We start from the raw sequence: 24,437 nt of genomic DNA on the forward strand, positions 1-24,437 counted from the left end.
AGACTTGGCTTATTTGATGTATGGTGATTCATGAAAGGGGCCCCAGCAAGACTCACAAGAAAGTATACAGGCAAAACAAACTGGTTGGTCTCTGCAAGAAACTGTACATGTATAACTATTACCTTAAATGCAGTTCTTGGAAATAGTGAAACACGTAAACTACAACATGTTATTTAAAACTAGACACATTATAACATTTCTAGATCCAAATTTGTTGGATGTGCATTCTATCATTGCTCTCCACCAAAATACAAATGTTGAGACAACTGTGGGGACATGTGTTCGGGATGGGTGTCAGATGTTGGTGCAGGCAGACACCAAAACAACAGAAATTACAAATGAAACATATACCTTCCGCAATTTCTCTTATCCTGGATAGCTGGGGTGCTATGGTAAGCTGTTTTGACTTTTATTCATTCTCAGGATATGAATTCCTGATATCAACAATTAAATTATTGCTATCAACAATTCAGTTATTGATACCCAAAATTTTATTGTTCATATCAAGAATGAAAATTGTTGATAGCAATAATTTAATTTTTGATATCAGCAATTACATTTATTATATCAGCAATTACATTTTTATAAACTAGATAAATGTCACCATAGACTGCCATTTATATTTAATTGTTGATATCAACAATTTATTTCTTTATAGTTAAGATGCAATTCTTACTATCAATAAATTGATTGTTGATATGACAATGTAATTCTTGATACCAAGAATTAAATTGTTGATATTAAAAAAAACATTTTTCAACTAGTGACAATGTTCATTTTTTATATATCAACAATTGTTTTCCCACTAGTGACAATGTTAATTTCTGACATCATGAATGTAATTGTTACTTGTGACACTAGTGATTTTAGATATCAAAAATTTACTTCCCTAATTGTTGATATCAGAAAAACATTCTAGATATCAGAAATAACAAATGTGACATGGTAAAATATTATTGCAGTTGTCAAGAGTGACCATTGCTACCAGTGAAATTAAGTTCCTGATATCAGGAATTTATACTTTTACTAGTAACAACTCAATTGTTGATATCAAGAATAGACATTAACATTAGTATACATGTGACAACTGATATAAACAATTTAATTTCTGCTTTCAAGAATTAACTTCCTGTTAAGCAAAAAAAGTATAAAAAAGTATAAACAGCTTGCCAGAACAGCCGTTTTGTCTTTTATTGATAAGAGGATATAAAATCTTGATATCAAGTTTGAAATGTAAATTGTGAATATAAAAAAGTCTGAATTCTTGATATCAACATTTGTATTTTTGTGAATGGTGACATCATAGCCGATATCAAGTATTTGTGTTGTAACTACTTGAAATGTAATATTGATATCAACATTTCGCTTGTTTGATATCAATAACTGATTTGTCGATAGCAAGACTGTTGATTGTTGAAATCAAGAATTAAATAGTTAAATTCAAGAATACATATCCTGATAATGAATAGAAGTCACAACGGCTTGCCATAGGGGTACCAAGGGAAATGTTTTGCTAGTACACAGTTGTAATGATCGTTGTCTGTAACATCTCTAATGCTTTGGGGAATCAAACTGTTATTGTAATAGACAAGTATGCCTAAGTGTCTTCTGAGATGTAAAGCAGGTCCTATTCAGGTCAAATGATTTAGCCAATCAAGTAGGCATTGGCATGAACCGTCATACCTGATAATGGGTTTCTTATATGTAAAAAGCTTCTATTCAGGTCAAGGTTTAGTCTGTCAGGCAGCTATTATGAAAGATGATTGCACTTAATCACAAGCCATTTATTTTAATGGCTACCCCTCCACACGTATTTTAATTGCATTGTTGCAAACCAGTAACAGGATCAAGTGTAGTTCTGTGGTATGTAACAACAAACAGTAATTACAACTTGAAGAAAAATAAATCTGAGAAAAGGTTTAGTTGGTGTATCGGGTTTATCAAATAAAAATGTATGTGTACTATTGTGTAGATATGAAAGCGAAATATTTTCAGCCAGTTAACATGTATAAATTGTCTATACAATACATTTAATTTATGATACTGTTACTATATAAATCTAAATGTCAAGTTGTGTCACAGATTTGATCGTGAAAAGCACCACAAAGGTAATTCTAATGTGTAGTTTTTAGTATTTTATTTCTTAACAAAAAACAATGTTACAATTATTGTTGCTGCATGAAATACTGTTGCAGAGCAGTTCTTGCATCTGAACTGTCATTACCAAGATAATCTGGTCTTTCAACATCTGCATCAGCACAATCAGAGGACCATTCTGGCACAAACCTGTCCATGTGTAATTCACACAAGTTATGCAGTGTACAGCATGTCTCAACCATATCAACAACAACATTTACATTGCAGTCATTTCTTTTACTAAGACATTTCCACCTGCCTTTCAAGCGCCCAAATGCATGTTCAACCACACAGCGGGCTCGACTTGTTCTCATGTTGTAAAGTTCTTGAGCCTCTGTGAGCCTGCCGGTGTCTGGATATGGTTTTAACAACCATTTCTGCAGTGGATATGTAGAGTCGCCAAGAATGAAATAGCCTACTTCAGTTCCGCATATGTTCTTTACTCTGCCGGGAAAAGCTGTGGTGGATGTTGCCCAGGTCCAAAGGCATGATTTTTTCAAGACGCTGGCATCATGTTTTCTACCAGGCTGTCCTACATTAAGGTCCCAAAAAAGGCCTTTACCATCCACAACTGCTTGTAAAATTATGGAATGCCAGCCTTTTCTATTGTGAAAATCTGACTGGTACTGTGGAGGTTTCAGTATGGGAATGTGTGAACCGTCAATAGCACCAACACATTGTGGAATACCAAATTTGTCCTCAAAATAATCAGCAATCTCTGCCATTTTTGCTTGGTCAGGGGTGTTTATGAGCTTGGGTCGAAGCACAGCAATCACAGCCTTACAAAAGTCATGCACACAGCGACACACAGAGGTCCGACTGACAGCAAACAGGTTAGCTACTGTTCTATACTCAGTTGTTGATGCGAGTTTATAGAGTGCAATGGCTACACGTTTTGCCAGAGGAATGCACAATCTGAATGACGTGTCTAGTCGCTGTAGTGAGGGCTTAAGCGTTGAACAAATGTATCTGAATGTTTCTCTAGAGACTCTGAAGTCCTCCAGCCACTGGTCATCTGTGTACTTTTGAGCGGTGTTCTCCCACCAGTCACTTGTTCTACTGTAGGCCCACACTTCAGATGTACGCAGTATGTTGGTGTAGTAGTGATGTAGCATCTGAAAAATAGAGCAAAAAAAAAAAAGAACAATTAGTTACTATGGATAGACATATACATTACAATACATTCATATCAGCTAATCTGTTTATACACCAACACAAACCACTTATTTAATAGAGCCAAAGTGGGTTTAATATTCGCACATTTGTTCATTTAGCAATCTCTCTATTGTTTAACATGTTAATTTGAAAATTCAGTTGTAGTTTGGCATGCAAGTATGACTTCTATATCACATTAATACTTCCATAATATACTGTGAATATATCATAATGGACTGTGAACAATGTTGTATTTCGATAGTCATTTGCTGCTAATATGATTTCCTTATTTAGAATTTGCCAATAATTATTCTCTGAAATTATATTATTAAGGAGAAAGTCTGAATATTTGAATATAAAACCAACAAACTTTACCTCTATGTTATTTATACAATGTGAAATCTCCTGCCACTCTATATGCTATAATACATATGTAATACATTAATAGATTTTTATGATATATTAACAATCTATTTTATAACAAAAATGACAATCACGACAAATAATACCATGTATCAACCACTATAAACACACACACACACACACACACACACACACACACACACAGCCCAAATACTCAAAAGAAATATGCAACATCAAAATATCACAATCAGAATACCACAATAATGATAAACGTTACTTTTAAAGCTTTTCAGTACGTTTTTATGCATATGTGCTACTTTAAGAGCAAAGAATGAAATACTTATCATCCGGTTACATCCTTACAATCGATGGCATTAACAACAACACGGCATATATGATGGTATTTACAAACAACAAAATGCTACAAAAACAATCACGGGAAATATTACCATGTTCATCCTCTGTTGCCGTTGCAGTTGTCGTTGCATACGTCGTTCTCGTCGCTCGGCTGCTCTTTTGCGCCTTGCAGCCAAAATCTGTGTTCGATGTAAATGCAGCCGAACTCGAATGTCCTTATCCAGGGATCGCTGTCTGGCCTTACACCAACAGACCACAAACAGTAAAAAAGCAATCGCTTCGGTGTTCTCCATCTTCCAGCACTCGTAGTGATGACAGGTTGTGTTTGTGGCTATAATTTGAGTTTTTTGTTCCCGCTGAAGTGGGCGGGTTGTGTGACGTTTGATTCGGGGGACGTTCTGGGGGCGGTGTTTGCGTGACGCGCTGCAAGCAACTGGCCCGACAGTGGAAACGCGACATGATTTCGGCCTCATTTCTCAACCTCCCGGGCTATTGGCCCGCCCTGGCCCGATTAAAGCCCTGGCTCGCACTGGCCCGATAGTGGAAATGCGGCTAATGACATGTCATAAAGACGCATTTTGCTGATTAGTGCTCTGCTAAACTCTGAAAAATTTGTGCGTGCATATGGTAAGCTTTGAGATAATCTGTCTATTTCTCTAGGTCCTAGTGTTCTGGAAACTGTTTGAATTTGAACAACAGGAGTGTTGTTGTGTGAACTCTCAGTTCTCTTAGATCTTCTGGCACCACAAACCTCCACTGAACCTATAGGTAAATCATTTGCTGACTGGATGGGAATGTCTGTTTCAGAGACAATTTGTAAGTCAGGATGTTTATTATCAGGCTGACTAACCTCCTCAATGTCAGTTTTTGATTTCTTGAGGTTCAGTTGTTTTGTTAATGAGGTTATCTTAGCATGAAGCTCTTGGATCTGTTTTTCAAATTCTGATTTAGCTTGAGCTTGTTGTTTAGCTCGAGATAAATTGAATTCTCTGTAGCAGCAGATAATGCCTTTTACATTGTTTTTGCGAATGCATGCATCAAGCACTTTCTTGCATTCTTCTAATGTCCAAACATCATCTGGGTCAATGCTAAATTTCTTTGTCAAATTTAGTCTGACTGACTCTGTTATTGAGTCCATGTGCTGTTGTAGCAGCGATTTGAAATCCTGATCTGACAATAAAGGAGTTTTTAAACTACCTTTTTCAGTTGTAGTGATCAGTCTTGTATTCTGTCTGAACATTTTGTGAGCTTATTATCACAAAGTAAAAATACTAAAACTTTTCAGATGAAAGTGTAGTAATTTCTTCTCTGGCAAAACAGAGGGTAACAATATTAGCACATGTTGCTAAAACTTCCTGCCTGAACAAGAGATAACATAAATTAGCTTGTATAGCTAAACTTAAACTTCTCTGGTTGAACAGAGGTTAAACAAATAAAAGAAAAGAAAATAGCGCATAAGGCTTAACTTCTCTGAAGAGAGGATAACTTTTTAAAAGAAAATAGCACGTAAGGCTTTACTTCTCTGTCTAAACAGAGGATAAACTGTTACTTCTCTATTGAAATAGAGGATAGCTTTTTGTTAAACAAACCCTGCAGCTGTTTGTTAACTTTTCTCTGATGGAGCAGAGAATAACCATGTGTATAGACTGGTCTGTATGGTTCTTTTGATAGAGTGAAACTCACCAAATCGAGGTTGAGCTGAAAAGATTCAGTCTGGAGTGATCTGATCTTTGTATTCAGGTAGCTTCAATGTTCATCAGGGTTGCAGTCAGCAAATAGTTGAGAATTTGTGACGTCCGCTGAGTGACTTCAAATTGCCATTGAGCTGAAGATTCCGTCTGAAGTGAAGTTTCCTTGATCTTAAAGGTTCAAGTTGAATTTCAGGTAGATTTCAGTCTTTTGTAGCAAATTGTTGAGAATTTGATGATTTCAGTTTCTATCCGGCTCACGGCACCAAGTTGTTGTAAAAAAAATAAATGAGATGAAAAGAAGAGAGAGAACCCAGTCCAGGAGACTCGAAACAAGCAGAATTCCTTTATTGAGACGTGTTGGTTAATCTGCAGTCATACAGCGTCTTTAAGATGTGTCTGCAAGAGCCTACTAGAGGTCCGCAGTCTGCAAGTTCTTTCACAAGTCTCTCACAAGTCTCACACAAGTCTGCAAATAGTCTGAAATTAGTCTGAATTAAGACAAAGATTTCATGGCTATATTGTGTTCTTAGGAGGAGGGGATATGGCTAAACAAAGTATGCAAATCAAGAGTTGTGGTCGGCAGGGTAAACTGCTTCTCAGGTCTAATCTCATCATGTTCTGGAGACAGAAACCGCCTGACCATTTGATCGAAAAGAGAAAACAATAGACACCCCATGCTGTGAAACTGACAATTTGCATTACATTGGCTTAGCCTGTTATCAGAAAGACAAAAGGTTAATGTCCTTCCTAGCTGGGATGTTAATGAAATTATATAATTAAAAACCAGAGAATATAACTTTTCAGTTGTACGTAGATTATTGTTAATTTGAAATTAGATGATAAAAATTTATATTTCCACAAAGGGCATCTGCTGCGTAAAATGTGTTGAATAAGTTGGTGGTTCATTTCGCTGTGGTGACCCCAGATTAATAAACTAGGGACTTAGCCGAAAAGAAAATGAATGAATAAACAAACCATGTTCCTGTTTATGCTTATGAAGTAGTCTTTGATACTACTTTGTATAAAGTCAATTATAATAATGTAGTACCTGGCTATTTGTCGAGTATGGTGGTGGTTTACAGTCCTTTAAGATCACTGAGGCTGAGAGTCAACTTCTGTGTGCTGTAGGACATAATTTAAACAAAGCATCGAGCTGGTTCTACACTGAATTGACCTCATTAAAATTTTTCAATTTGTAAAATGACATTTTCCCACAGATGGGTTGCGGCTGGAAGGGCATCCGCTGTGTAAAAACTTGCTGGATAAGTTGGTGGTTCATTCTGCTGTGGCGACCCCAGATTAATAAAGGGACTAAGCCGACAAGAAAACGAATGAATGAATGAATGTAAAATGAAAGCTGATTTTCAAAGCCATATGAAAAGCTCATCTTTTAAAGACTAACAATGAGCTGTTGTTATGGCTGATCACTTGTGCATGTATTTCTTGTTGATTTTGTCTGTTTGTTGTCTTATTTTTTTCCTTTGTAAACTTTAAACAACCTGTTGTTGCAGTTAAAAATATAAATAAACAACAACAATAAAGTTGCAATGATTAGGATCTTCATGGACTGTTTGTTACATACTTCAATTATATTTTTTGGTCATATAAAACAGCACAGTCTTCTCAATTGCACCTATCTTCACTATGTGTGATCTCATTACATTGATATGGCAGTAATGCTTAGGTCTGTACTTGTCTTGACTAATTGAATTACTGCATTTTTTATTTTAATATTTGATTGGCCATTATTTAAAATGAATGAAACCACTGATCCACATATGTAATGCCAACATTAGCTTCTCTTGACAGGCTTCACTGTAAAAAAATTGCTGTTAAAAAACGGTCAGATTCTACGGTAAAATAATGTTTTTCCACTAAAATAGTAATATTCTGTTAAAAACAGTGCTTTCTGGGTAACATTTTTGTCTTCGAGAAAGTAACCAACTGCAGAAAACTGTGAGCTAACAGAGTTCAGATTCGATGTTTTGAAGTCTGTGTTTGAAATCACACTTTGTGTCCTTGTTCACTATTTCATACACTAGTTAACTAATATAGTTCACCTGACAGTTTTAATGAACACTAATGAGTGAATTCAGACACTGATGAACACCTGCTGTTAATAATTACAATTACTGAAGAAAATAAACAAGAAATACAAACAGTGACTTGAGTTACAACATTAAATAAAATAAAATAAAACAGCTTCAGTCTCAGCAGAGGATCATTAAACAACTCCACAAACAACAGCAGACACACACTTATTACTGACTGATTTGACTTCCATACTATTCTCATTGAGATCCAACAGAAATTAAGGTGTTTTTTGTGTCACCGTAATGGAGTGAGGGGCTGATTTAGTTCGGATCTTCACCCTTGAACTCATTTAAGAAGACTTTCCATCTGCTTGAATACAGAGTTTACAAAACGTTTGTACTATAGCATTAAAGTTGGGAAGTCAATAAATAGAGAAATCTATTTGTCTGAAATTAGTTCTGATAAATGTTTTGTTATAAATCTGGAAAAAGGGCCACATTTAATAGATTTTATGCTTAGTTGCAAGTATTAATTTAATTAATGAGAAGTGGAAACAGAAAAGATACCTCTGTAATTACTTAACAGTTAAGAAATAACATACAAAAACAGTTCAGTTATGACAAATACACACTCAGACCTCATGAATCTGACCTTGTATCTCAACAATGGTAATATCTCAAATGTTTCATGCTGCAATGCATGCTGGGAGTGGCACTGTACAAATATCCCAGCATGCATTGCGGTATAAATAAATGTTGTATAATGGTCTAACGGTTTTCTTTATTTGTGTTTGATTCTGCTGTTGTTTATGTTTAGACTTTCAGTTGCCTGTTTGTGAGTTAAACTGTTAATTTTGTTAGTTGTCACCATTATTGAGGTTCATATGCTGATTATTGATGTCTCTTTGAGTGCGATTTACACCATAGAGCAGTGTTATTGTCCAAGATATTCTTAAAAACTTGCAGAAATCATTGCCATATATATATATACATATAATGTAAAACAATAGATTTAACATTGAATAGGAGCAGTAAATTTTATTATACTAAATGAGAACAGACTCTGCCATTTAATAGCAACATGAACATCACCAGATCTTATTTAGGTTTTTGGCTGGCTTGCCTCAACAAAGGAGCTTTTTAAACAAAGTTCTTAACAATTGCAGCAGCCAAGATACATAAATGTTAAAAATGACAGGGCTAAGAGCCCAACTAAAGCAAACTCTGTTCTCCATGATGGTGACGTAAAACTTTAACTTTTTCTCAAGAAGAACTTTAGTAAATGTTATACAAAAATACATGTATTAAGTAATAAGTGTAGCTGGTGATGATGTTTGCAGAGTTGTTTAATCATCCGCTGATCATTTAAATGATTTAATCATTTGTTGTTCTTCAGGTTATTTCATTATAAAGCTGTGACTAAAGTTTTGTATGTTCTTTTCTTGTTTTTTCCCTTCAGTATTTCTTCATTTGTTTATTGTTAATCCTCAATTATCATTTAATTAGTCAGTTAATTAATGAATTTACTTCAGCTTTGCTACATGTTTCTTGAACACTCAGTAGTGTGGACACTTCAATAAAAACTGAAGTATATGCTCTGGGGTTTAAAGGGTTAAAGGTGTGAGCGGTAAAAACACAGTGTAAAAATGTATTTTAACAGTAATATACTATTAATTTACACTACGGAAATAGACTGTAAAAAAACAGTAGATTGCTGGCAACCACAGCTGCCAGTAGATTACTGTTAAATCAAGGAAAAAACAGTATTTTACTGTAAAACCTGAAGCTAATTTCTTCTGTCTGTCACCGTTGTGGAGGAGAGTAGAGCCAGTGTATGAGTTAAAGATGAACAATGAACTGCTGATGTTATTCTGCATGTTTCTCTATTTAAAGATAGCGGCTGTTTAGTTGCTGATGCAGTCAGAATCTCTCTGGTGATTCCAGATTTACATGTATGTGTGCTGTTGTGAAAAATAAGACATTAGAGTTAAACCGAACTTTTCTAATTAACTAAAATAAGTTATCATTATAAGTATGCTTCTAAGCATATATAGCTCATTACTTCATAAACTCATTCCGCAGTTGACCAAGTTGAGGCAGTTGCTTTCAGTGAGCAAAATGAGTTCACTTGAGTATTGTGTAAATCAATGTAGTCCATGTATTTTTACAGCAACATACTGTAAAATAACAGTACATTGCTGGCAACTGCAGCTGCCAGTATTTTACTGTTTTTTAACGGGACAATTTTTAACAGTGTATATATATATATATATATATATATATATATATATATATATATATATATATATATATATATATATATATAGGTCAGAGCAAGAAAATGTTATGTTTTCTTCTGGGAAAAGTCTTATTTCTTTTATTTCGGCTAGAATAAAAACAGTTTTGAATTTTTTAAAAAACATTTTAAGGTCAATATTATTAGCCCCTTTAAGCAATTTTTTTCGACTGTCTATAGAACAAACCATCGTTATACAATAACTTGCCTAATTACCCTAACCAGCCTAGTTAAGCTAATTAACCTAGTTAAGCCTTTAAATGTCACTTTAAGCTGTATAGAAGTGTCTTGAAGAATATCTAGTCAAATATTATTTACTCAGTTATTAGAAATGAGTTATTAAAACTATTGTGATCAAAAATGTGTTAAAAAATATTTCCGTTAAACAGAAATTAAAAGATTTTATATATATATATAATGACAAAATCTGTTTTGTTTCGTGCATTAGAGTTTGCTTAAAAAAACTGGTTATCTCTGAGAAAGTATTGTTATTTTATATTATTGATGTGTTATTAGTTCAGAGGAGATTGCAAATTGTTGAATGCCATTTATAAAAAAAAATGTCTGACTACAGACTTTAATAAGATTTTATCAGACAATTATTTTTATTTGTATGATTTTATTTACTACTGTAAATATTGTTTGCTTGGTATTTATTTTGTGTTTGTGTACTCTTTTATTATTGTAACTCCCTGAAGAAAGTCTTTTGGATACTGAACACATGACTGGTATTATCTTGTATTTTAAAATTATAGTCTTGGAAACATGCATTTTCTTCAACACTATTTAAGAAATTATAAGCATTATAACATGTGCTTACACAAGTTATTTGTGTTTTTACTATAGTAAACTATAGTCACCCTTAGTGTACATGTTTTGAAGTACTTGTAAATATTCCTATGGTCTTAATGTAAATGCTGCAATGAACTTTGTATTTAAAATCTTTATTGCACAGTAGTTCAGCCATGGTTATAGTACAACTTGTTGGTTTTTTTTTTAAACGTGGTAAAACATGGTTATGTGTGATAAAAGTATGTAAATCTATCTGTATGTTTGTGAAAATATTAATAAATCTTCAACTGTTATTGAGAGTGGTGTGTCGTGTTTATTATAAATAAGCTGCTGCTGCAGCTAGTGGTCCATAAGTATGAGCAAAACGCCTGAGAACAGCGCCTCCGCGGAGCGGCCGGTATTTCCGGTTGCGTCGTCCTAACATCGGCCGGACAGCGTTTCCGATCATTTGCCGACGTCGCGGCGACATTTTGCCAATTAGCAAACGCTCCCTGAGCGACATCGCACCGATGGAATTTTGAAAATCGGCACGACGTCGGCCCAACGTATGTGTGCTGTCTGGGTATGTATGAGAAACGGAGTACTAGTTTTAATCAGCTCATTCTTTATAGCTCTGACTATAGAGGTAAAGTTGGTTTTATATTCACACATTCGTTCATTTATAAGTCTCTATTGTTCGCCATGTTACTTTGAATATTCGATTTGAATTAGCATGCAAGTATGACTACTAAACAAAATTCTTTATTGGTTTGTGAACAATGTTGTACTTTGATAGTCATTGGCTGCTAATATGATTTCACTGTTTAGAGTTTGCAAATAATACTTTCATGAAGTTATATTATTAAGAGAAAAGTCTGATTGTGCGAATATAAAACCAACTTTACCTCTATGCTTGGACATACCTGATTTCGTTATTGTTACTGTTGAAGCAAGTGTTGAAGAGAAGTTATTTTATTTCTGTTAATTTTTTTTACTTATTTAAACAGGACATTTTTATTGTTTTGTTCATTTTAAACAGGATAAAGTGTCCAAACACAGAGAAAAAAATCCTGCTGAAGCGACTGATCTCCACACTGTTATAAAGATGGCGTTTATTAAAGAGGAGAGTGAAGATGTGAAGATTGAAGAAACATTCACAGTCAAACAGGAAGATCTGCAGGAACAAACAGGTTGGTTTTCATTCTCAAACACCAACTCAGTCATATAGAGGTAAAGTTGGTTTTATATTCGCACATTCATTCATTTAGAAGTCTCTATATTGTTTACCATGTTAATCAAGCTCTTATGGACCGTTTCCACTAAGTGGTTCGGTTTGGTACGCTTTTATGGCCGTTTCCACTGTTAAAAGGCGTACCGAACCAAACGTACCGTACCACTTTTTTGGCACCCTTTTGAAAGGGTCCCAAACACTAAGGCCGTACTCACACTAGGTAAAGTTGCCTCGAACCGGGCCAAAGCACGCTTGTCCCCCATCCTGTCTGCCCCGACGGCCCGCACTCACACCACAAACGGGCCTCGGCACGCTTACGTCATCACTGCTGCGCTGTTCAGTGAGAAGCGCTCTCTCAGCAGCACAGTGGAGATTTCTCTAGTTATATCGTTTCAGTGGTTTGTTATGCAGTGACATGCAGTCAAATATTTCGCCAAACAGTCCTTAGGGATGTGGTGACACGCAGTCAGATATTTCGCCGAACAGATCCGCCACTTTTGGCGCTCATAAACAATCATAAAGCTCTCGTGCTGCAGGAATGAGGAGGTCTGCTGAAGCCGCGCAGCTGTCGTGCTGTGAGGAGTTCTCGTCTTTAATAAAATACGGCAGCTTGCGTTCACTGAACAGTAGAATGATTAATAAATCCATATGAAACACTCCCTTAAAAGTCACGTCTCGCTTTCAGTTTTGGGCTTTGGCGTGTTTTGCACTCACACACAAGCGTACCGCGCCAAAGCCCAAGTGAACCGCGCTCAGGCCCAGCTCTTCCAACCGGGCCAGGGCCGGCCAAGTGAACCGTGCTTGAGCCCGATTCAGCGCACTCACACTTCTCAAACGATCCGGGAAAGGGGCCTGGGCACGGTACGGATGGCATAGTGTGAGTAGGCCCTAAAAGGCGGAGCTAGACGCGCAGCTGAACGCTATTGGTTTACAGAGACACGTCATTCGACAAGCCAGAATCTAAATAAAGGACCCGCCATGTTTAAAATACACAGCGAGAGATTACAGCGGAATTATAAATACATATGCAGCCATGGTCGATCCGGGCTCAAACAAACCCTGTCGTCATCTTGATAAACAGCCACAAAGCCATGGAGAAGAGCGGATTTACCCTGTGCCGCATAGTTTTTTATGAGCCAGTCTGAAGCCTGAGTGGTTTCGCTTTCTTCCTTGTGCTCGCCGCGCGTCTCTATCTGAAATGACAAACTTCTTGAGCTGATAATAATAACATGCACTTGATTATTGACAAGCTTTGGAAACCCGGTCCTGTGAGAAGCTGACAAACGCAGGACACATTCTGTGACACAATCAGAAAGAAAAGGACAAACGCGGGAGTGGAGCGCGGAAAAAAGGCGAAGCCAAGGAGCACGTTATTTCTTCAGCAAACGTGAACAGACTGCCTTGTCTTAATCTTTATTATCACCTTTTAGACTAATATGAACTGGGAATGATGGAATGACTCTATAACAGAGGCTACATGTGCTGCTGATTATTACAGACACAGATGAGAGGTTTTCACTGACTGGAGGCTATACTCAGGGTCGGCGTATCCATAGAGGCGACCTAGGCGGCTGCCTAGGGCGGCAGTATAGAGAGGGTGGCATCTGCGACACCTCCCTCACCACCTTCGTCCTCAGATATACAGATGACAGAATAGAGAGGGCGGTGTCAGCGACACCTCCATCAGCACCCGCGTGTCCTCAGTTATATCCGTGCATAGGGCGGCAGAATTGAGGTCCGCGACACCCGCACGTCCTCAGTTACATCCACGCATAGGGCGGCAGAATAGAGAGCGCAGTGTCCGCGACACCTCCCTCCCTCCCTCCTTCAGCACCCGCGCGTCCTCAGTTATATCCGCGCATAGTGTGCTGAAAAAGAGGTCTGCGACACCTCACTTCATTTTCATAACCGGTCACTTTCATTTTCACATTGGGGTTGAGGGCGGCATGATCATCCTCTGCCTAGAGCGGCTATACTTTGTGTTGTTTTGAACTTAATTAAGGACGAAATGTCTGCTTTGTGTAGTTCTTTTGTAGTTGGTAACATATCGGAGACTATAAGGGTCTGTATGTGTTCATATATCTTCATTTATTTATTAACTTTATATAATTACAGATGTTACAGTAGGCTTTTTCGCACCGTCATTGATCTGCAGTTATAATCAACTAATGTTCATAGAAAAGTTAGTAATAAACATTTATACTCAAGTATTTATGTGTGTAAAGCACCTGTTTTGTGAGAAGTGCTTTTCATATGATATGTGAACGACCTGTGCAGCTTTACTGTAGACATTTTCTTGAGTGAAAATGACGTCGACTAAAACTTTGTCATACACCACGCCCACCAAAAGGGTACCCTTGGTAGTGGAAACGCAAGCCTGATAAAGGTGACCCATACCGACCCAAACTGTACCATACTGTACCAGTCAGTGGAAACAAGCCATTTGGTCCAGGGTCAAAACCAAATTTTTAAGCACTGTAAATGAATAGATATACTCTATTCTTTCAAATGCTTTATGGGCATCTAAAGAAATTAAGTCCTTTGGATTAGTATTATTTTTAGGTATATACTAAAATAATATATATATAATATAATATAAATAATATTAAATAAGCACATAGGTTATAAGATAACTGTCTTTTAACAATAAAACCAGTTTGATCTGGGTGAATTATCTTTCTCATGACTGCACTCTAATTGCCAGCACTTTAGCCATGATTTTATACAGCAGAGTAAGCTGATCGGATGATAAGATTCACATTTAAGTGGATCCTTACCCTTTTGAAGAAGTACTGTTATAACAGCCGATGTCATGAAGGGGGGAGTGATTCCGATACAAGAGCTTTAGCGAAGACCTTGCACAACAGGGGTGTTAACTTGGCACAAAACTTCTTTCTTATAAAACTCAGCCGGAAAGCCATCGGGGCCTGGTGCTTTTCTGATTTTTTTTTTTTATTATTATTGTATTTTCAATTTCAGAAGGTGTTAAAATTCCTTCTTTTGTCAACTGATCTAAATCACAGAGGGATGGTAATTCTTAATAATTAAAAAAGCTTTTAATGCGTTCAATTTCCTTTACCTCAGAGTTGTAAAGAGTTTTATAAAAGTTTTTTAAATTGATCACTAATACCCTGTTTATCAGTAATAATACTGCCATCATCCTTACTAACTGCTACTATAACACCAGCTGCTGAGGATTGTTTCAGTTGGTAACACAATAACCTGCCAGCTCGTTCACCATGTTCATAATGAATCTGGCGTGATCTTATGTGGAGATCCTCAAGGAGTCATTCCGCTTGCAGAATAAGTATTTTCTTATGAAGCTCTTCAGAAGATGATGTTGAGTGTAGCTGATCAATTGTATTAATTTTCTAGATGCCATTGCCGATGGCCGACAAACTTCACGATGCTGGGCCTGCATCATGATCCATCGCCCCGCCCCACATTTATATTGATATTTAACTTATTATTTGCATGTCATCGTAATAGCAATAACAGTCTTTTTATAAGCTGTGTTAAATGTTACATATAGCTGCTGCTTGCATGGCTGACAGCATCGTGAGGATTAAATGAAGGGTTATACAATACCTCTCGCGCTTAAATGTGTAGATTCAGTGCCAAATACGGTTACCAGCGGACTTAAAGCCACTAGAAGTCTTTTATCCACTCTTGGAAAAGTGTAAATGGTGGATTAACATTCAGCACATGATTACTAATAAGATGCGCCATTATTGTCTGTTATTTTCATTCTCTCATCTTCAGTGCCTCACATATTCGCAGCTGTACCTCCCATCATCTGAAGGCAGAAGGCATTGACTGAGTGATTGACAGCTGATATTAACCAATCATTTGCATTCAGTTGTAGAGCAGTGAGCCAATAAATAGAGCACAACGGCGGGGCAAGCATTGCAGACTTTTTTTACTTCAAGTTCACATAACAACTGTTTTAATCTGTTCCTGAGTGCTGCGTTTGGCGCTTTTAGGTGCAAAGATGCGTTCTGCATAAATGTCTCCTAAATCTGCGCACGCGGTGAGGATTTTACAGTGAAAACAAATGTATGCACTACAGTGAACTCCAACCGTACTCTCGTCTCCTCCACCAGCTGTGGGAAAAGCCATTCACTCTTTTTTTAACTCGTGACATAAGTATTTTCTTTCTCATTTGTGTTTAAAGGTCTTTAGATTTTGGCATGATGTCTAGCTTTTGAAGCTCTTTTGGTCTACTTCACTTTGTCAGACAGGTCCTATTTAGGTGATTTCTTGATTGCGAACATGTGTGGTAGTAATCAGGTCTGGGTGTGGCTAGAGAACTTGAAGTTGGTGTGATAAATTAAAGTTGTTCTAATGAGAATTTTTTTTTAAGTGCCTTTTCACTGAGAGTTTTAATGATTTACTAAAAAGTAAACTTATTTTTATTTCAGACCTAATTAAAGACTACGATGAGATTAAAGAGGAACATCATGTCAAAATTGAGGACAAAACTCATTTAGTGACTGATGGTATTTTAAAAGTGAGAGACAAGAGTTGTTTAACCTGCACTCAGTGTGGAAAGAGTTTGGCAAGCAAAAGCAAACTAAAGACTCACATGAGGATTCACAATGAAGAGAAACCATTCACATGCTATCAATATGGGAAGAGTTTCAGCAAATCATCACTTTATAGACACAAGAAGATCCACACCGGTAAAAAAACATTCACTTGCACTCAGTGTGGGAAGAGATTTAACTGCTCATCACACCTTAATCAACACATCAGGATCCACACTGGAGAGAAACCATTCAGATGCACTCAGTGTGGGAAGAGTTTTAACTGCTCATCACACCTTAATGAACACATGATGATCCACACTGGAGAGAAACCATTCACATGCACTCAGTGTGGGAAGAGTTTTAGCAAATCATCGTCGCTTTATAGACACATGAAGATCCACACTGGAGAAAAACCATTCACTTGCACTGAGTGTAGGAAGAGTTTCAGCCAATCATCATCCCTTAATCAACACATGAGGATCCACACTGGAGAGAAACCATTCACATGCACTCAGTGTGGGAACAGTTTCAGTAAATCATCATCGCTTTATACACACATGAAGATCCACACCGGAGAAAAACCATTCACTTGCACTGAGTGTGGGAAGAGTTTCATCCAATCATCATGCCTTAATGTACACATGAGGATCCACACTGGAGAGAAACCTTTCACATGCACTCAGTGTGGGAAGAGTTTCATCCACTCATCACACCTTAATCAACACCTTATGATTCACACTAGAGAGAAACCATTCAAATGCACTCATTGTGGGAAGAGTTTTAGCCAATCATACCTTAAAAAACACATGAAGATCCACACTGGTGTGAGAGAGTATATGTGCTTGGAGTGTGAGAAGACTTTTATTACAGCTGCAGAATTGAAACGGCACCAGAGGATTCACACTGGAGAAAAAACGTACAAGTGTTCACACTGCAGTAAGAGGTTTACTCACTCAGGAACCCTGAAAACACATGAGAGGATTCACACTGGAGAGAAACTGTACAAGTGTTCACACTGCAGTAAGAGGTTTGCTCACTCAGGAACCCTGAAAGCACATCAGAGGATTCACACTGGAGATAAACTGTAGACATGATCAGTGTGTATCAGGGTTGGTTACCGAAACCCGGTGCCATTTTAGCACCGCTACCTTGGTAACCGGTATGTATCGGTATTAAATCAGCATATGAATTTCGGTGCTTAATTTCGGTGCTGCGGCATGAACGTGAGGGGTGCATGAAAAAAGGCACATATAGGCATTGTGTCACAGCATCACTAAACATTTAATTCTAAACAACTTTGAGGAATACAGACAAGCAATATCAAGCAATTGTTATTGTCGCTAGGGAACAGACGCACGCAGTACAGCGCATTTAGCCTGGAACCAGTGGTTTTCGGTGAGCGAGAGCGACACTCTTCAGATCAACATGCGTGATCACGTTCATCCAATTTGCCTAAACTAAGCATTCTAAAGCAAATTTTACAAGCAAGGATTTTTACACAGCAACTGTCTTTACAAAAGTAGGAAACATGTCAAACTTAATGACACATGTAGAACAGATGTAACACATTGATCAAATGTAGTTTTTAGTCACGCTCATGTAAGTCATATTCAACTGATTTCCGTCTTGAACACATGATTTATTTACAACACATTTTTAAACAATAGTTTAACTAACTCGTTTCTAATATCTAACGTTACTTTTTTATGCTGACAGTCAGTGCAGAACATTTTACTAGTAATTTTGCAAGACAGTATTCAGACAAAGTCCCTTTAAGTATTTTATAGTCTTTTATTCAGATTGAAGTGTAATTTAGACTTAAAGGGGTGGTCCACTATGATCTCATATTTTAAACTTTAGTTGATGTGTAATGTAGCTGTGTGAACATAAACAGCATCTCTGAATGTATAATGCTCAAAGTTCAATGCACACAGCAAATTCATTGGTGTTAAATTTCTAGTGTTGTGGTAATTCAGAGTAAAGTGTTAAAATTCTAGAGTTAGATAAAGGTAAAATAACCCTCTCAGCGTTAGAAGCTGATTTGCCTCCTTGTCACAAAAAGTAACATGTATCTACCTTTTTAGAAAACCCTTATATTTGAGAAACTAATCAGAGTGTCTGAAATCTCGCCATATACCCTCATTCACCTGGCCCTTAAATTAGTCAATTAGTTTAGTCCACTAGACAGAGGGAATGACCACAAATAAGTGAATTCAGACACCTGCTGTTGAACACCTGCTGTTATCAAGCACAATCACTGAAGGAATAAGAAATTGAAGGAAGAAATAAAACTACAGACACAGCCTCACACCAAACCAACTGAATTAAAACAGAGGATTAAACAACTCCATTAAATAATAGCATAAGCAGCTTCACTGATTACAGTTTGACTTCATTTCTGTAAGAATATTTTTTTATTAAAAATATTTCATTTGACCTCACCATCATAGAGATCAGAGGCTGCTTATTTGAGCTCTTGAAGCTTTACTTTTACATTCTAATGTTTCTCTGACTGTTATAGCTGTGTTTCTAAAACAAAACAATTTTAGCAAGAAAGGTCAAGAGAAACTATATTGTTAATACTTAATTATTCTAGATATAATTTCAGGTGTTTAATAAATTGATTCATAAAAATTGGCAAATATAGTTGTATTAAAACTGCATGGGACAATACTTCTGGCAGTCTGCTGCTCTTCATACAAAATTCAACAAACAATTAGGATGCAATTAATAATTAGAGTGTCATGCACTAAACATTCAAGCTCCAGCTTGCTCATTATGACACACAGACATCAAGAATCAGGATATGAACCTCAACCGTGGTTGCTAAAAAAAAAAAAGCTGCATAGTTCATGCCGCAATGCATGCTGGGTGCCAGCATAGTACAAAGCTCCCAGCATGCATTGCAGCATGAATAAATTATGCAGCTTTATGTTCTTACAATCTCTTTCTTTTCCTTTATTTTGTGTTGTTTTTGGGAGGTGATATTTCAGTGGAGTGTTTTTTTACTTGATTTTTATTTTTTTGTTTTTCACCATCATTGAGATTCAAAGACTAATTGTTGATGTCTGTGTGTTTTTGAATTTTGCCATAGATTAAACATTCTCATTGTAAATGTTTTTTTTTTTTTTTTTTTTTTAAACCTTTTATAAGGTAATTAATTGTTGGAGCTTCAGTGGTTTCATTTATGTATATTATTTATTTCTCACACATAACTAATATGATACTGAATTAAAAAACAAGCAGGTAAGAATGGTTATGATGTCATAAATAATTTCTTCAGGCTGACACTTTAATTTTCTTTTGGCTTTCCATGCTATATGTATTAATAGTGTGATTAACACTAACCATAGCAGCCTAAATAAAAGACATTACAGTTTTTTTACAATGGCTATGACACTTTTTTCAATACATTTAACAAGTTTGCTAAACTCTTAACGCAACAACACACCTAAAATACACAATTGGCAAAACAGTTAATTTTATGCTCAAAATCACACATTATAAACTAAACCTCTAAACTACTTTTCAAAATACAATAATAAACGAACACACTACACCATGTCTAACAAAACACTGCAATCATGTTTCAAAATGAAATTATTGTTCAAAACACAAACACATGTTCTCTTCCAACATAAACATTTAGTCAATCAGAAAACACTGACAATAAAAACACTATCATCAGCTGACATTACAGAAACTCCATTAGTTTATGTGTCAGCTCTGCCCTTATATTTGAAGTCTGGTTACAGTTTTGTTTCGTTGGGTTAAGTAAATGCATGCATTTTCTTTCGTTTACGGCAAAAATTCTATACAAAACTATACAAAATTCTATGCTTTATAAAATTTACAATTTATGTAAAAAAAATACAGACACAGAATTTCTGCAGTACAGACTTTTTTTGCAGAAGGACATCACTGCAAACAGGAAAAGCACCACAATTATAATAAAATAACAAAGTAATCTTCTATACTGCCCGGTCTTTTGCCACATGTTCTCATCCACATTATACTTGATATCTTCTGTGGACCGGCACGGTAACTGTGGCCTATTATGTTTTTCCTACGGCGACATCCCCAGCCTTGTCAACATTGAAAATTTCATGTGGTACTTGATTGGCCTCTAACTTCATGACTCTCTGAAAGTAATTAGACTCACTGTATGCAAATGCTGTATATGTACTGTATGTACTAATGAACTCCAGGTTTAAAGAGTAGTTTACTGCAAAACACACTGTGTATAGTACAGTAAGGACTGTATTGCATAATCTTACATGAATGTATTGGTGACAGAGTTCTTTGATGTTCCTTTCAAAAACCTCAAGAGTACTCTATTAGAACATATGATCATGTGATTGGAAAAACCAAAACAAGACATGAGTGTGCTTTCTAGATGGGAATCAGCTGTCATATATATATCATATATATATATGAGAGACTCATATTGCAGTTTATATATATATATATATATATATATATATATATATATATATATATATATATATATATATATATATATATATATATATATACATTTATTTATTTATTTATATAACCGCAATATGCTGTTTCTCATTGGCAATTGAATAAAATACAGGGAATAAACTTGTGTTTCAATTCACAATTAGAACAGCTGTTCCTTTTGCCTTTATCCTATATAATTTCTGTTTAAAACATGGTGTTATCTGTTCTGACATACTGTGTTAAAGCATTTGTAAATTTGACTGTAAAATTACATTGTTTTGTTCTTAGTTGTGCTTGTGTGTAAAAGAAGTTAAAGCATTTTAAATTTGTGTTAACTGGATGCATTTTGTGTTAAAACAACAAGAAATGTGTTAATTGTATAGCCCACGAAGACGGATGTTGTGCTAACTGTGTTAAGAGTTTAGGAAACTTGTTAAATGTATTGATAAAAGTGTCATAGCAGTTGTAAAAAACTGTAAAATGAATTAGATGAAGCACTGCCTTTCCCAAAGTCATTCACTGGTTTTATATTACAGATCTCTTCTTTGACAAATGTGCTGGATTTAACTTTTTGCTTTCTTGTGACTCCAAATGTACTAAACTTTCCATTAAATGATCAACCTTTCATAAGCAATCATTAGAAGTGTGGATGTTACATGTCCATGTATTTATTACTTATTTATTTATGTTACTTTGTCGCCCTCTAGTGTTGTGTTGCTGTTTGTGATTTGATTTTAAGTTGATTCCTCCACACCTCCAGATCGTTGACCGTTGGTGATTTAAGAGCTCGCGCTGCAGTGTTTCAGTGACGGGGATTTGAGCGGCCGTCCAGACGTGGAGTGGTGCTCCTTTTGTGTTCAGCCTTCGTTTATTCTGTTTTCTCCCCATGCTTTGTTTATATTTGGTTATTCAGTTAATAAAACCCCTAGACCGATCCGTTTGTGTTTTTCCTTATTTGATGTTGTGACTGTGGTCGTAACATTTATTGGGGGCTCGTCCGGGATTTGTACTCGAGACCTCTCGCAATTGCCTTTAAACAGAACTTTTCTCCACACACCAGCATTCTGTGGAATAACCAGCATGTGCTGCACAAAAACAAAAGTCTATGTAAAACAGATTGGCTTGACAAGGGGATTATTTGAGTTTCAGATTTACTGAGTAGCAGTGGTGAGATTTACACTCATCAGGAAATGCTTTCCTCTTCAGGGACTGTGTTTTTGCATGATGATTATAACGTGATTGTGGAAAGCATCTCTAATAAACTGCTTTACTTAATGAAACTCATCTGACTTATAACTCAGTCTCAAAGCAAACTCAAACACTGTGCTTGGTGGTCTCAGTATCTCAGATCAAAAGTGTAAAAACTTCCACATCAGGAAATGTCTCGTTCACAATAGTCACTGTTTCCCCAAAGACATTCTGAAATATAAACAATATTTCTCTTGACCTTTTATAGATGATATTTGGTCAACAAGTAATACCATTTACTCCCAAATAAGGTCAAAGAAGTTCATTTCAGAAGATTAGACGGGTGTTACCCCTGCTATATATTTATTAATACATTTAATCAGACATTTCAGCACAATGCTCTTGCTGTAACACTGAGCCTGAAAGTCTTCTACAGCTCTTCTGTACTTGTACATTCTCTGAGGATTTCTGGAAACAGGTTTCAGGGTTGATTTCTGATTTATTTTACAGCATAATTAATTTTGAGGAGTGCATGATTCTTCTTCTGAGTTGTAAAACTGGCTATGATGCGCTCGATAATGCTCTGAAGTTGATCATTTAGCTTGGGAAGTTTCACAGACACAAGGCAAAGTCTCTTACTCCCTCCTTTAATTTGTTCTGTAGAGATTTACAAATATTTTATAATATTTGACCTCAATTACAAGACACAAGAAAGCTTTAAAAAACTCTCTAATAATGAAGAAAATTTTCTGTACAGTCTAATCATTTAAATATATCATATATGTTCATTTCTCTTGTTTAATGTGTGTTCTGCATCTCTCAGTTTTGTATGACTGTTACATCTGTTATGTTATCATATAATCCTGTGTGCTTGTCAGTTATATGCTTCATAGTATCTCTGATGTTGGAGTAGGACTGATGTTTCTCTCTCCAGTACAGCAGGTGGCGGTGTGCAGCTCTGCTCTCTGACTCAGCACACAGGCAGAAGAAGAAGCGGTGTGTGTCGTGTTTACAGTCTGTCTCGCGTCCTGCGTTTACACTACTTTATGTAAAGTCCCGCATGTATCCTCCTGCATGTCGTGTGATTGAATGTGAACCCCCGCATGTCCTTTGGGCCCCGCATGTCTCTGTCTGCTGTGTTCAGAGTGTTTGTGCGGGTGTATTACTGAACTCCTGATGTGACGCAGTTGAGATGAAATCTGTGATCAGGAGTCGCTGTTCAGTGAATCAAAGTTCTCCAAAATATTTCCTATGATCTTCAATATGATCATGTCTGCTGAATCCCGCATATAAAACACGCTTTACAGCGCGGATCGCTTGATTCCAGTGTCTGCGCGGTCATGGTCGCGTGCATGAGCGGCCAAGGGCGTTCCCGAGTAATTATTCCCTATATGGGGCGTCTGCAGACTTGGATCAGCTTTCGCCCCTGTTGTTCCTAATGCGTCCAGTCGAGGGGATGAAAGAAAGATACATGGCCAAATAAAACATTTTAAGTCAACGCTCCCAGATTATTAAATGTCCTGTTCATAATATATATTTTTTATTTAATTAGGCTAAATATAAACGCCAAGTTAATGTTTCAGAAAGCGAGTTATAAACTCACTAGATAATATGCAGAATAGATCTGTCTGGATCCAAGTCTGCAGTCTTCCCCACCTCGAATATTTCGTGCAACAGCGCCCCCTGGTCAGTGATCACAATTTTCGGCACAACACCGCCCTTCAGAAACGAAAGTGAAAGTGTTTAGTTGTTGTGTTGCAGTTTTAAACAACCAAAATTCATCATTTACCAGCGCAGAACAGCTTTAAATCTTTAATGTCTGGACAAAACCTGTAAGCTTTATGTGAATGTGTGTATGATGTTATTATAATCAAACGGATGACGCTGTGATTCTTCATTAATTTACTCGTGATGAGCTTCTGGATTTGAGTGTCTCAGCTGCTGATCTATTCCTGCATTCAGCTGAATTATGAAGGCTGATCAATGACTGGAGATCTTTGATTGTTCATCAGTTTCTGCTGGAAATCAAACTCTTCAGATCCATCATGGGTAACACACACACTGCTGGAGATCAGGATTTGTCTACAGGATGCAGGTATTAGACCTACACTTGACATTTCATATGATGATTTTCTACAGGATATTATATTTACTCTCTGTTAGTTGTGTTTTTAATCTGTCTGAATATTTAACACACACAGTCAGCAAGATTTTGTACAA

The 24,437-nt window shown here is 36.5% G+C and overlaps 3 protein-coding genes and 1 long non-coding RNA gene across 26 annotated transcripts in view; 3 read left to right on the forward strand and 1 right to left on the reverse strand.

The window, feature by feature from the left end:
- LOC147845107 (uncharacterized) overlaps positions 1-6,171 on the forward strand; it is a 133,132-nt gene extending 126,961 nt beyond the window's left edge. Inside the window, exon 3 of the long non-coding RNA XR_015484476.1 lies at positions 4,553-6,171. This is a non-coding gene — a long non-coding RNA (uncharacterized LOC147845107). The remainder of the gene's footprint in view (positions 1-4,552) is intronic.
- Positions 1-24,437, reverse strand: part of LOC103910701 (uncharacterized) — a 177,088-nt gene that overhangs the window by 72,955 nt on the left and 79,696 nt on the right.
- Positions 11,840-19,939, forward strand: LOC137491090 (uncharacterized). Its single transcript, XM_087250170.1, has 2 exons — positions 11,840-11,992; positions 16,455-19,939. The coding sequence occupies exons 1-2, from the start codon at positions 11,908-11,910 to the stop codon at positions 17,648-17,650; spliced, it is 1,281 nt and encodes a 426-aa protein (XP_087106296.1). The 5' UTR covers positions 11,840-11,907; the 3' UTR covers positions 17,651-19,939.
- Positions 23,107-24,437, forward strand: part of LOC108183819 (NACHT, LRR and PYD domains-containing protein 3) — a 30,434-nt gene continuing 29,103 nt past the window's right edge. For 7 of the 23 annotated variants that reach the window (XM_087249719.1, XM_087249725.1, XM_087249730.1 and 4 more), the window contains exons 1-2: positions 23,190-23,265; positions 24,230-24,312. In XM_087249719.1, the coding sequence (XP_087105845.1) occupies positions 24,263-24,312 (50 nt within the window). In that variant the 5' untranslated portion in view covers positions 23,190-23,265; positions 24,230-24,262. Of the gene's footprint in view, positions 24,050-24,179; positions 24,313-24,437 lie in introns of all 23 variants that reach the window. The other 16 variants (XM_087249727.1, XM_087249732.1, XM_087249724.1 and 13 more) reach the window with 6 other exon arrangements.

The sequence above is a fragment of the Danio rerio genome, chromosome 4 (assembly GCF_052040795.2).
Source record: "Danio rerio strain M-AB ecotype USA chromosome 4, GRCz13ab, whole genome shotgun sequence".
Taxonomy (NCBI): Eukaryota; Metazoa; Chordata; class Actinopteri; order Cypriniformes; family Danionidae; genus Danio; species Danio rerio.

What these genes read in the sequence shown, in the direction of transcription:
- LOC137491090 (XM_087250170.1), top strand. Translation starts at nt 11,908, where the DNA reads ATGGCGTTTATTAAAGAGGAGAGTGAAGATGTGAAGATTGAAGAAACA. An exon ending in AGATCTGCAGGAACAAACAG is followed by an intron (nt 11,993 to 16,454) that starts GTTGGTTTTCAT and finishes TTTTTATTTCAG; the next exon opens with ACCTAATTAAAGACTACGAT.